Here is a 13,671-nt window from a genome sequence, read left to right as displayed (position 1 = left end):
TGAACACGGCATAGGGCTGGGCGAGCCTGCTGTACACAAGAATCACTACGATCAGGACTAGCACGTAGCAACATAGCATTGGCAGAATGATCACATACTAAACAGTATGAGACAAAAACTAAATTCCATACACATGGCTAACACAACTCAAGTAATCTTTTTTTCATAGTACTTACGTAATTTTAATTATTTTTAATATTTTAAAATTTTATATTTAAAATTTTTATTCAAAAATTATATATTTTAAAATATAATTTCTAATTATTTTCTGTTTATGCCTGTGTATGTACTTGTTTCTGTGAATCTGTCCCCGATACTATGCTGTTTGACTGACTGCTGTACAGGAAGCAGCTGGTCAAATGTTTGTGAATGAATATGGCTACGTGAGGATTAGCAGTCCGGACTGGTGTGTCATTTCATGCCTGACTGGTTTTCCCTTTTCTCAATGAGACTATGCCAATGGTATTTTGTTGATGTTGTTGTTTTACTCTGTGGCACAATTCCTAGTAGTCTACCCCACTCCTTCGAAAGTCATCTGGAAAGTTCCCACTATCCTAAATCATGATGATTCCATCTTCATCACCTGCTCCTCCTCAAACTCACCACAGAAGCAAAACAGTTGAGGCATAAATGCAAAAGGACAAGCAAACACCGCCCTCCATCGACCTCTCAGACTTGAAAACAAAACAAAACACACACACCCACCTGAATGGAAAGCCTGGTGAGCAGCTTCCTGCCAACAGTCAGCACACAGCAAGACTGGAGTCGAGCTGGGAGAAGAAATGTTTAACAAGTAGCAAGTTTCCTGAAATTATCTCTTTAAGTAAAATTAAGAGGCATAGAATATCATGGTAAAGGCAAATATGATCAGGAAGCAGAGACAAAAACCAAAAAAACCCCACAACCCACTCTTCTGATAATATGAGCAATACGGAATTATAAAGTCTTGCTAGTCTCCAGATTCATTTAGATATAAAATCTGAAAGAACTTAAGAGCCGAGAGTAAGAACAGCTTCATTTTTTATTCTTACATAACAAATTGGCACTTTAATATCCCTAAAATCCTTTAGAGACGGGTTTCATAATTTTAACGCATACGCACACCTCAAAATCAAATGTTTCCATAAATTACGTGAAACACATATGCATTTCACATCATTCAACACATTTATCCATCTACTGTGAGATGATCAATTAAAGGTGGCCCGTGTTTGAAATGCAGTCAAGCAGGCTACGTTTTCCTTTTCTCTTTAGGCGAGGGCTCCAACGTGGGGGGAAGCGCTGCCTCCTCGCGGTGTTTTCGTTTCTTCTTTGTCTTCTTGTGGTCGCTTTGGTAGCCGCTGGAGTCACTGCCTGGGAAAACAGGGTCTGGGTCCCGATCTTCACAGTGCTTCCTCTTCTTCCTCTTCTTCCTCTTCTCCTGGGGCTCCTCCCCACCGAGGCCATGGGCACTGCCATCAGCCTGCAGCCCGCTTTCCCCCTGTGCCAAGACGGCCACCAGCTCTGTCGCACCCTCGTCCACTCTGCACGTCTCTAGGCGCTGCTTCTTTTTCTTTGGAGGATTTCCAATAGTTTCCTCAGCGGTGGTTTCTGTTGCTTCTTCAGAAACTTGAGAACACTTGGCTTGCAAACTGTAAATTAAGAATTTAAAATATTAATACAGTACAGAACAAAAATAAAGGGATAAAGTGAAGCCAAACATATCCTAGTACACCAAGATTTTCTAAATAATGGGAGAAATGAAAGCTACATAGCTATGGTATACTTTTCGAATACTTTGCACTGTTATCCCTCGACCTGCTGAAAGTCCTGGGAAATATCCCTATCATCGTATCTCTTTCTACCAGACCACTTTTTACTCATAAAATCTTAAAAAACATGCCTTAATTTTTGGTGCATAACAAAAAGTGGTCCAGGCTTATGACAGTCTAACTATTAACATGCGACAGAGAAAATGTGAGGGTCAATAACAAGTCTGTGGAAATAAAAATTTTAAGTATCATGGAATGTTCCCAGAAACTTTGTGAAGGCTCCCACATACACAGTTAAGTCTTAGAAACTACAGGGGCCCTTCTGCCTGCTTCAATGTTGTTATACCTCGAAACAAAACAGACCAGCGCAGCAGCTCTCTTCCCAGAACTACCCTGTTGTATACAATTATCATTAGTCACATGTGACCATTTAAATTTATGTTAATCTAGGTTCAATGCTTGAAATTTTTATTTCTGTAATTTCATGAGTCCCGTTTCAAGGGTTCAGTAGTGAAGGGCGGCTCAGGTATTGCTTAGAGAGTTCTAATTGGACAGAAGCTCTCTAACATTAATCCAGGCAAGTTACCAGAAATTAACTGACGCAAATCTAGAAAAACATCGTGAACACAGCCTACTAAGTTTCAAGACACTTTTCCCATTAAACTTCTTTCCTGTGGAAGCAAACTCAAGATTGGAGTGATTTTCATAAGAATTTTAATGCAGAATAATCCAGAAGTTAATATATCTTCCAGGCACAGATGACAATAATAAAATAATTTGTTTCAATTACATAAAAATTAAAAGTAGTTCAATAGTTATATAATAGAATATATTTAACAGTTTCAAGTTCAGATATGAAGTTTTTCGAATGAATAGTCTAAAAAGTACCTAGCAAAATTAGCTATAAAACCAAATCAATTTGTTAAATGCTGTAGAATACTTAATTTGATGCACTGTCAAAACACTTAAGATTTCCATTTATATTGTGTTTATGGTTTAGAAGAATACTCTTGTAAACAGAATTTTTATGATAGAGGCATCATGTTTTCTAATTTCCTACACAACAAAATTAATAGAAATGCCTGATGAAAACACTGACACCACACTGACCTGGCCATGCTTAGCTTTCCTCGAATGCAAAAGACGCCAGCAGCATCAGAGTCTAAGCGAAACACTTCAAATTCAAGTTCATCTCCCACGTTTATCTCCAGGGTTTGCCACTGCTCAGGTGGCATCTGCTCCGGCTTAGGGATAGAGGCATTGAAACAACCATGTACTAAGCAGCCGATGTGGCTGGAAGACACTTTATTAACTGTGCCCTAGAAAGAAAAGCACACGAGTGTAACATCAAGAAGAGAGAGAGGTGGAAAAGTGCAAAATATTCTTCAGAGAGCAAAATAACAAATTACAGGCATAATAATGGACATATTTGACTGAGGTAAAACTACATGCCATAACAAAACCTGCATTAGGAAACATCCAAGTTCACCCCACTCCCCTACACCCAAACCCTTTGACCTCAAGGATCTTCGGAGAGTAGATTACTCTATAACCACCTTGAAACTAAGTAGAAAAACATCCTCTATCTGACCTACATGTGAAAGAAAGTCTCAAGCTCTCAAGGCAGGAAGCAAGCATGTGCTTTTTATTAATAGGATCCACATTAGATTCTTATACACAGACTACTGCAAAATTGAAAAGCATTCGTCCATGATTCAGTTTAGCATGCTATCAGTCCTAGTGGAGTTACTCCTGATATGCAGCCTTTGACCACGGTAAAACATGATGGGAAGCTTTGAATCAAAAGTATTATATAGTTTTCAGCTTGACCTGAAAACTTCCATAATGCCTAAGCTTTCCATTCTTCCACTAGATACATAAGGGATCTGGAAAGATGCCCTGGGGGCGCAGTGGGGAAAAAAACGCTCCACTGCCGATGGAGCCGCCCCCGCACAGCAGAGAGGCCGGGCAGCCTGTGTCCTGGAAGGTGGACAGCCTTAGAAACCCTGTGGGGCAGTTTTACTCTGTCCTTACCCAGCCACCGAGTCAGACCTGGCTCAGCGGCAATGAGTCACATGAATGAAAATATGAACTATTACTTTAATCATACTTCCTGAATTCTCCACCACTAAATAACATGACACGCACACAATATTTTATATGTACATGCAACACTTCATACGTGATAGAGTAAAACTTCCTGCACTTTCATTATCAGGAATCTGATGCATCAAGCGGTGGCTTCTAGATGGTTTTAAAGTCAGTCTGAAGAAGCTCCCATGTGGCCTCCCCTATCTCTAGGTGCTGAAAAGACAGCAGGGCTGCGGTGAAGTAGCACTCAACTAAAGACCAAACATGAGTCATAGGGAAAAGTAGAATCCGCACCCTTAACCTTCTGATAAAAGCCTACTCTAGAGTGATGAGTCACGAATGTACAGTCTTCTGGAAGCTGTTTTTTTAGTTCTAAAAGCAAGAATCCCTACATTTCATTGATGGGAAAGAACTTACATATGTTCAAGTATGAGACGGTAAAGATAAAAAAAGCAGCGTGCAGCTCATGAAAATGTACTTAGACCTCCTGCTATTGAGAGTACAGGTGTCGGATGGGCCCAGCTGCTGTCCCTCTGGATCCACAGCTGCTGTCACACCCAGGCAGGCTCTCTACGGCCTGCTCTCAGCCAGTGACTGAGGACAGCAGCATACTAATTCAGGTCCATTCGTTCCTGTGACACAGAGAGAACTCACTGGGTGAACAACTGTGACCTGAGGCCTTGTCACTGGTTTGGCCAAAACTTTCTCAGGACTGTGCTGTAACCCTCCTCTTCCCCCGCCTCTGTCACCTACACCGCTATCCTCCCCTCAGCTAGACAACCAGGCTCCATTCCCTCCTCTTTATTCCTCACAGGTGTTTCCCCTAATAAATCACCTCCATATCTAATCGACGTGACCTCTGCTTCTCAGGAGGCGAGAAAAGGCACAAGCATCACGGTAAAAAACTGACTACTGAAATCAGAATCAGCTCAAAGGTAACTTTTACCTGGCACCAAGACACAAAACATAAATTCCCAAACCTATTTGGCATCCCATTCCCTTTTCAGAAAACTCATTTCCCCACCCCAGCAGGACTTCTGCCCTGTAAGCCAGTCTCTACCCCGAGGGCAGCCCATCCTGGAGCATGCACGTGTGCTCCTGGGGGGCAGTGTCACTCACTGGAAATACGGTAAATTCTGTTCACCTCTCAAAGTTGATCCACATTATTAACAAACTATTTTATTTTAAAAACTCTACTGTCAGTTCTAATTCTAAAGTTATTCTACAATATGTGTATTCACTAAGAAAAAACATTTTTAATTACAAACCGTGACACATGCTATGAAGAAAATGAACTGAGTCAGTAGCTATCAGAAGGTCATGACAGACCTCTATGAGCTTTACATGGGGTCACAGTTACGGGAGAAGTGCCGCATGCAGAGAAGAACATGTGTAAAGCCATATGGTAGACAGCCGCTTTAACTTCTTCGCAAAGAGAACGAACGGCAAGATGGCCGAAGCACAGGATGTGGTCCTAGAAGGCCAGGCGGGAGAAGCATGTGGCAGACAACGCAGACCTAGTTGCACATGGTAAGATGTTCTAAAGATTTCACTTAAAGTCAACTGGAAGCAATTGAAGAGTTTTAGACAATGTAACCAATTTAAGTAAAATTACTCAGAGCTTCCATTTTCTTCTCAAAATCTCACTGAAATAACCTAAGAAAATGGAGGGGATACAGTCATAAAATCGCTGAGAATTGGAAGGGAACGGACAACACATGAGTGAGTAGAGAGTTGATTAACTTCTGGGAAGAGCTGGAGCCAGATTAGTAGAAAAGTCTAGCAGAGGAAAATATAACTCAGAGTAATAAGCCTATCTTAAGCTGCAGTATGACAGTGAATACAGAAAATCCTAAAACATTGAGGGAACAAAAAGTAATAAGGAAGTGAGTGAATTTATTAAGGTCACAGGATTTAAAGTTAATATATACAAATTTCTATGTACTAGAAATGAATTATCGAGGAATAAAGTTGATTTCTACATTGAAAAAAATTAAGGAAAAATGAATTAGTGAATATGGACTGCAAGACTCAACATATTAAGTATTAAAATATAAATTCACTCAAAGTTGATCTACATTATTAACAAACTATTTTATTTTAGACAACTGAAAATCTATCTCAAACATAAACATGAAAATGAAAATACCTACAGCAGCCAAAACGATCACTAAAAAAAGAAAGAAATGACAAGAGACAGAATAATGCTACTATTGGTATATAGACAAACTGATCAAGGGATAAGAAGGCTAGAGATAGACCCATACTTAGAAAGCCAACTGATTTTTGACAAATTCTTTTGTGCGAATTTAATGGGGAAAGAAAAGTCTTCAATCTCTGGGACTCAATTAACTGGATACTTAGATGGAGGGTAGAACATGGTTCTGAACTTTACACACAAAAAATGTATTCAAGATTAATCTCTGACAGACAGACCACTAACACTGCAAAACTTATAGAATAATATTTACACATCCTAGGGATAGTCAACATTCTTAGAATATAGAAATCAATAACCACAAAATATAAATTGATTATGTTGGAGCTCAAGCACATTAAAAGTTTTGCTCATTCAAATTAAGAAAAATTAACAAATTAAATACTAAGAGAAAAGAATCACAATATGCCCATCTGATAAAAAGGTCACTGTTCAAACCAACTAGCAGCTCTGTACAAGAGAAGTAGGACTGTCTGTTCCTGTAAAGACTTGCTCTTCCAGACCCTGAGGAGTCCTATCTGTCCCACAGGGGAGAATGAGTCAGAATCAACTCCATGGCACGGGGTCTTTGTGTTGTGCACTAGGAGCTGGCACGTGGACAATGAGCGTGGATAGAAGGGGAGAAAAATACTGTGACTGTTGTGCCAGGGTTCAAGGGTGCCAACGAAAAGACCCTACGTATCGTGTAATACTTCACTCTCATAGAGAAACTTAATGAGCTTCATTAGTGGGCACTGAATGACCAGCAGGGTCATTCTACCTGTATGAGTGTAAGAGTCAGAGAAATTTTCTGATCAGGAGGCTTCTCTGATCAGGAGGCGAGGCAGGAAGAGTGAGAGACCAGTGCCCAGCCTCCATGAGAGATGCTCTGGGGCCAAGGCCTTTTCTTGGGTGATCCGAATGGGAGGCCCGCACTTTTCCAAGAATAACTCCTAACAAAAAGGGAGAAGCATAATTAAAAGTGGGGAAAGGACTTCAACAGGCCCTTCATATATATTGAATAAATTTGGATGGCACATTATAAATGCACATGAGTTTCAGACAAATCGAGTTTTCTTAAAGTAAAAATTCAAACAAAACTTTAAAAAATTACATAAGTTGAACCGAACAATTCGCCGCCCATATGCAGGCCTTGGGCTCATCGCATCTACTATCGCTAACAGCGATTTCACCGCGTGTCTGCCGTACTGTGGTGGCTTGCTTGTGCTGTGATGCTGGGGGAGAGGTCACCAATAGGAAACCCAAGATGAATAGGTTTCAACAGTTTCCAGACTATGAACGGACCAAGAAGAAACCATGTGTCCCATTCTGAGTGATTCATCATTGAAAACCGTATGAACTGAAATAGAAGTTGTCAGATACAATGCCAGAAGAGGAGTCGCGAAGGTCCTCAAGAAAACTGAGGAAAAGCTTCCTTCTCCAGTCAGTCACCACAATGATGTAGATGAAATAAAGGCTTTGGGAACTTCACTTGCTGATAGGAAATGACGCAAATTCAGAAACAGAAACAAATACCTGTCAATAATTGGAATGTGCAAAGTATGAATACAGGAAAATCAGAAGCGATAAGAAATGAAATGAAGAGATGGACCAGAATCAGTCATTTTAATCAGACAATCGTGCAAATTTACTATGCCACGAGTGACAAATCCTAGAGGAATCGTGTTGCTCTCATCATCCAAAAGAACATTTCCAGATCTCCTTGAAGCACAAGGCTAGCTGTGATGAGACACTAGGTATATACATATAAAGAAATCGAGCCTAAGGCGTCTAGTATTCAAATTTTCATACCCAAACCAAACTCAATAAGCCCACTCTGACTCATAGCAAGCCTACAGTCGAGCTGCCCAATTCAAGCCAGGTTCAGAAGAGGACTTATAATGAGGGGTATCATTGCTGACGTTAAATGGACCATGGCACAAAGCAGAGAATATTAGAAAGAGGTTTACTTGTGTTATTGACTGTGGATGGTTGTTTCCAGCTAGCAGCTGACCCATGGACTGGAGATGCACTGTGCTTGCCAGCCCTGTGGCTGTGTGGGCTGAGATTTTGATGTACTTCTCTTTCTTGATTTAAACTTTTGTCTTAGACATTTATGAGTGTCCTGGTTTTGTTTCTCAAGAAAACCCACCTAACACACTCTGTAAATGGAGGAGCAATTAGAAAAGAGAAAAGCCATCAAGGACACAGACTGACCCAGTGGCTGCAACAATGGGCTCAACATAACCCTTTGATGCTGGGCAAAGTCCGGGCCGTGTTTTGGGTCACTCTGAGTAGAAACCTACTTGTCAGCCCCTAACACCAACATCAGCAATTCCCTCGCATCTCAAAGTTTAGATTTATTTTTGTTGGGCGATTCATTGTGATCCTGGGTGACGTGGAGTTGCCCAACGGCCTTTTCCTAGCTGCGGTCTTCATAGGAGCAGATCGCCTGGTCTTTTCCCCAGGGGGCACTTACAATTTTCTTGGTTCAAACTAAATACCTTTTGTTTAACAGCCAAGCAAGTGACCGTTACAACATCATGTTGCTTTCGTCTATAAGTTTTCCATGTTACTGAACTATATATTTATACATAGAAAGCTGGTAAGAAATGATATACATACCACAAGTTTTTGTCCTGGTTCAGGGCAGAAAATAACAAAATCTGCTTCAATGTTAAGATGAATGTGTCCTTGATCATCATAAATATCTCCCAGCTCACCCACTACTTTGATGTTGTCATATGCAATAGGGACACCTAAAAGGCTATGAAAAGGAAAATAAGAGGAAAAAAAGACACTTTACTTCTTTTGACTTACCCGAATATTCTGAGTCATAAGACTACTGTTTGGGTGAAGATCAGCAGTTTCATGGCTGTGTTTCGTTTTGCTTCAGAGCACTGTCAGAAGCCCTGCTGGCATAGTGGTTACATGCTGGGCTGCTAACCGCAAGTTCAGCAGTTCAAAACCACCAGATACCCCATGGGAGAAAGATGAGGCATTTTAATCCTGTAAAAGGCTATAGTCACGGAAACCCACTGGGGGAGTCCTACTCTGCCCTAAAGGACTCCTTGAGTCAGAATAGACTCAATGGCAGTGAGCAGTAAGCCAGATCTGTCCCCCATGGTGCCTATCTTGGGTTCAAACCACCAACCTTTCAGCTAGTCAGTAATCTAGTGTGTAACCGTTTGCAACTCTCAGGGATTCCTTGGAACTGTGGTGGTGGGTTATTTCATCCGCCCAGTTTACTTCAGCAGAGAACACTGAACGCTGCAGGGCAGTGAAGGTGGTAATGCAATATATTAGTTACAAAAGGGAGGTACTAGGTCTAATAGGGTTGAGAACTGCTGACAAGAGAATGGGACAACAGAACCTAAGCACATAAGGATTTGTGTAAATTCATTAAACCTTTGGGAAAAGTGTGGGCTAGGTGTTCGGCTGCTAACTTCAAAGTCATGGCTCAAATTCACCAGGCACTCACAGAAGAAAGATGAGGCTGTCTACGCCCATGAAGATGGGCTAAGAAACTCTACAAAGGGGCGCTATGAGTCAGAAGTGACTCCATGGTGGGGGTTTGGTGTCCAGTTTCAGGTACTAAAGGTCACCTGAAATCTTTCTCTCCTTTTGCTTTTTTTTAAAATCACAGCAGACTAACCGCCTCACTTGATATATTTAGCCAATAATTCAATTAAGTTAAAGTTGCCGGGGAGCATACACTGAAGGTTTATTTCAACTATCCAAAAAGTCTCTATTTGCCATTAGCATGTAACTCAAGAGCTGTCACATAGCACAGAAATAGTATTTTGATTTTTCACTTTTCTAGATGCCTTTAGAGGCACAGATTACAAGGTGTATGACTTTAGGAAACTACTTACTCTCTTCCCTAAGCTAAGACAGCCCAGTTTGAAACAGAAACACCCTTTTTTAAACTAAAAAATCCTGTCACTGGCAAAGGGAACGTCAAACAGTCTGTCAAAGAAATGCTTTGGAGAGGATTTAAAAATTAATTGATTGGAGTGACAGTCTCAATTCCTTCCTTTTTTAATACCTCTTTCTAATTCCACGGGACCGCCACAAGGTCTGTAATTAATGGTTTATTGGTATCACACTACAACTGACAATCGAGTCGCTTATTTGCATCGGTGTCTGTGTTACAAGTAGTTCTGAATGAGAAACATTAATCAAGCATTTCTAGACATGCATTTATTCTGCAGCTTCACCTGATTTGGGTCTTTGCACTGAACGGACCTGCGCCTTTAGCATCAGTAACTGAGGAGTGATTCTTGTCCAGTGTGTAACCTGTTTCACCTGACTTCATTCAGCCCAGTGGCGCTATACAAATTATCATTCAATTCCTGTTCTGGTCCAACTCATTTAATTAGTCTCATTATTTATTCAACCACTCTAATCTAACGGCTTACCCTATTGGAGCAGCCATTGTGGAAACTTTCCCCTAACTTACCAAGAGGAACCATTATGTGGTTCTGAAAAGAAGCATAATACATTAAATTGTTGCTAATGTTTCCAGAGTTTATGTATGTCATCTTGTATACCCTTAAATCTCTCAGATCCAAACCCTATAATAATTTTCTCTGAAATGGCAATTATATCTTAATTGGTCTCCCGATCTATGGTCTAAGCCTTACATTATCATTTAACGCTAACAAATATTTTTGCTAAATCCATGAATCTGATGTCTCAGGCTCAACTGATAAATACTACTACCCTCTCAAATGCAGGCAAGTTTCAGAGATGGGTGAACTGTAATCCTGCTCACCACATTGAAAATTAACCATGACCAGCACACTCCTAACCAACTAGGCAGGGACAGGAAGGGAAGAGCAACCCTGGCCATGCCCCCTTATCTTTAGTGCCCCCCTCTCCTTTCCAGCTGTATCCTAATACCTTTTCCCTAATCTAAAACCTTTTTGCTGTTATGTAGTGCTTACAGTTCCTGGGGCTAGGCATGCTATTTTGCATCTCTGTTCATGGTCTATGCCACTCTCTACTTGGGATGCTACTAAGTATCCTCCGGTGTCAAATCATTCTCAAAGCCTTCTTCTATAATGTGATACAGAAGCTAACACTTTACTAGATATGGTTTACATTTATATCCCTCTACTACCTCATAAAACCCCTTGAAACAAGAATCTATCTCACTTTTTGGTTTTGTATACCAAATTCCTGGCACAGAGAAGGGGGATGTCTGTGGGTGTAAAGATAAGTTGTTTATGATTGACCGACACTTAACCTGTCAGGTCTAGGATCTGAAAGAGAGGGTGCTGAAAAATTGTGGGTATTCTCTCTCCCGAGAAAATTCACGTAGGAAATGTCTGCAATGAGAGGAGAGGAAAGGTGCGTTCCTAGAAACACTACAGACCTCGCTTTACGAAGTCAGTCTGCGTTTGGCGCGTAGTCTACTTGTATATTACGGCACAACTTTTCCGACTCATGGAGACCCTAGTCATTCGAAGGGCACACTTCCAGAGTTCCTTGCAGCGCAACAAAACTCATCCGAGGGAAGAGAACCCTGATATTGACTAGTTCAAACGTGAACAACAAACCTTGTCGTCCAGAGTCACAATGAAATAACTGTACTTATGCTCCGTGCGTGATTTCCTGTAGAATCGTGTACTCTACTGAGGCATTCCAGAGCTTTCACTTGACAAATACAGGAGCCAAGGGCGGCCAAAGGCACCGTGCACACTGGACCTCTGACCCCTCGTCGGTTCCGCATGGAACTCGAGCACGACCCCCGGCCCCATCCTTCCATGTTTGCTTTCTTTCACAACTACCAAACCACCCGGCAGCACGGGCTTCGTGAACTGGGTCGGGGCCCCAGAAAGCCCCGAGGACTAGCCGCGGCGGCGGGACGAGGGTTTCCCCGTTTGCCCCTTGCTGCGCCATCTGCACGCGCCCTCGCCGTCCCTCTTCCCCCGCTTCCCCAAAGGCGCCACGGGGAGCGGAGTGGCGCCGATTCCCAATTAGCAAGAAAAGGCAAGGGTGCGGATACCTCTCGGAATAGCGCAGGAGCTCGGCGTCAAGCTGCTCTCGGATGCCGGTGCGTTTCCTGTTGAGGTAGCGCGGCGACAACGCTATGTGTCGGCGGTGCGGCCCGGCCACCAGGAAGGAGTAGCGGTTACTCACCAGCGTGCAAGCGGCAGCATAGCTTGGCAGCTCTAGGCAAGGCACGATGCCAGCCGGCGCCACCACTGGCTCTTCTGGGGCAGCCTTGGGCCGCCGCACGGCTGAACAGCCAGCCGCCATGCGGCTGGGCGGCTTGTCAGGTTTCCCACGGCGCGCGCCACTGACGCACGCACAACCGCCGTCCCTGCGTCGCGTAATGATACGTCACCCAGCGGTTACGCCCGCCTTGCGCAAAGGTCTCTTTTCGGGCTGCGCTGCGAAGGTCTGACCAGCAGGGGGCAACCGCTTTTCCACCGCCCGAGGCCGAGCTTGCGGGCCGCGGCAGTGCTGTGGCGGCTACGGAGCATGCGCAAGTCCAAGGCCATAACGAGTGTCCTCTCGCCAACGTCGGTCCGGCCGTTGATGGCGGTCTCCCACCGTCCTAGATGGTCTCCTGGAGGCCTGGGTTTCAGTAGGACGGCTCAATAGCAAATCAGTCATTTTCTATTGAATAAACGTGTTTTTGAGTGGAGAGCCCAGTCCTAAACAGCAGCTCCTCTCTATCGTCCGTCCCGTTTCTTCTCTGGTTCTACAATCGCTAACTTATGTCACAAGAAACCACAACTTTCCAAGTGACTCGGGCCCGCTGTTACCCTTCTGCGGCCCCGCGCTGCACTTGGGGAGCTGGCCTCGCCACCCAAACTGCAGAACAGGCATCCTGCTGTCCAGGAGACCCCGCCTAAGGGGCAGCGTGCTCGGGAGCAGCCCAGGAGAGTGGCCAAGAAGCACCGATGGTAGCTGAAAGTGGGCGTGCTAGTGGTTTGGTAGAAGGCAATATAGGCAACATGTCAGAGCTGGTGGTAGGCAGGTGCAAATCCTGGCTTTGGCATATTGAGAAACTTGTTAATCTTAAAAAATTTTCACCTTCTTCATATGTATAATAAAGCAGAAAGTGTGAGGATTAAGCAAGTTAAAGACAAGTAAAAATATTAAATCAAGTGGCTGACTATATAACGTACTCAAAGAATCTATAGTGCGTGTTGTGGGTGTTTGAGTGAGGGTATGAGAAAGAGAGAGAGAGAGAGAGCGAGAGAGAGAGAGAGAGAGAGAGAGAGAGAGAGAGAGAGAGAGAGAGAGAGAGAGAGAGAGAGAGAGAGAGAGAGAGAGAGAGAGAGAGAATATGCTTGATTAGATCTATTAAAAGCCAGGTTAAGGACCCTAAAGTTGAATTTGGGATCAGGAACATATGCCCTTATTGAACAAATGACCCACAAAGAGTCCTAGACTTAGGAAGATTTAGATTAAAGCATGAAAATTGGAGGATGCCTTGGTCCAGGTCGGTTTTTTGTGTTGATCCGTTTCTTTTACTTTGCTGTTGTCGGTATAATTTCACTTCCTTATCCGTGTACTACTATCATAAGTGAATTACATATGTGGACATATGATTCAGCTGAAAAATCATATTATTTCTATTATATCTTCCTAAAATATTGTATTAATAAAATT

At 42.7% G+C, this 13,671-nt stretch overlaps 1 protein-coding gene across 1 annotated transcript; it reads right to left on the bottom strand.

The window, feature by feature from the left end:
* Positions 1–1,003: 1,003 nt before the first annotated feature.
* On the bottom strand, positions 1,004–12,343 carry POLR1F (RNA polymerase I subunit F). The gene is made up of 4 exons (XM_075558326.1): positions 12,053–12,343; positions 8,665–8,806; positions 2,862–3,070; positions 1,004–1,631 (listed from the first exon to the last, which is right to left on the bottom strand). Exons 1-4 carry the CDS (start codon positions 12,304–12,306, stop codon positions 1,232–1,234), a joined length of 1,005 nt encoding a protein of 334 aa, XP_075414441.1. The 5' UTR covers positions 12,307–12,343; the 3' UTR covers positions 1,004–1,231.
* Between the last annotated feature and the right edge of the window lie 1,328 nt (positions 12,344–13,671).

This window comes from Tenrec ecaudatus, chromosome 9, assembly GCF_050624435.1.
Source record: "Tenrec ecaudatus isolate mTenEca1 chromosome 9, mTenEca1.hap1, whole genome shotgun sequence".
Lineage (NCBI taxonomy): Eukaryota > Metazoa > Chordata > Mammalia > Afrosoricida > Tenrecidae > Tenrec > Tenrec ecaudatus.
Note: the sequence above shows the minus strand (reverse complement) of the source record. Positions and strands in the feature narration are given on the sequence as shown.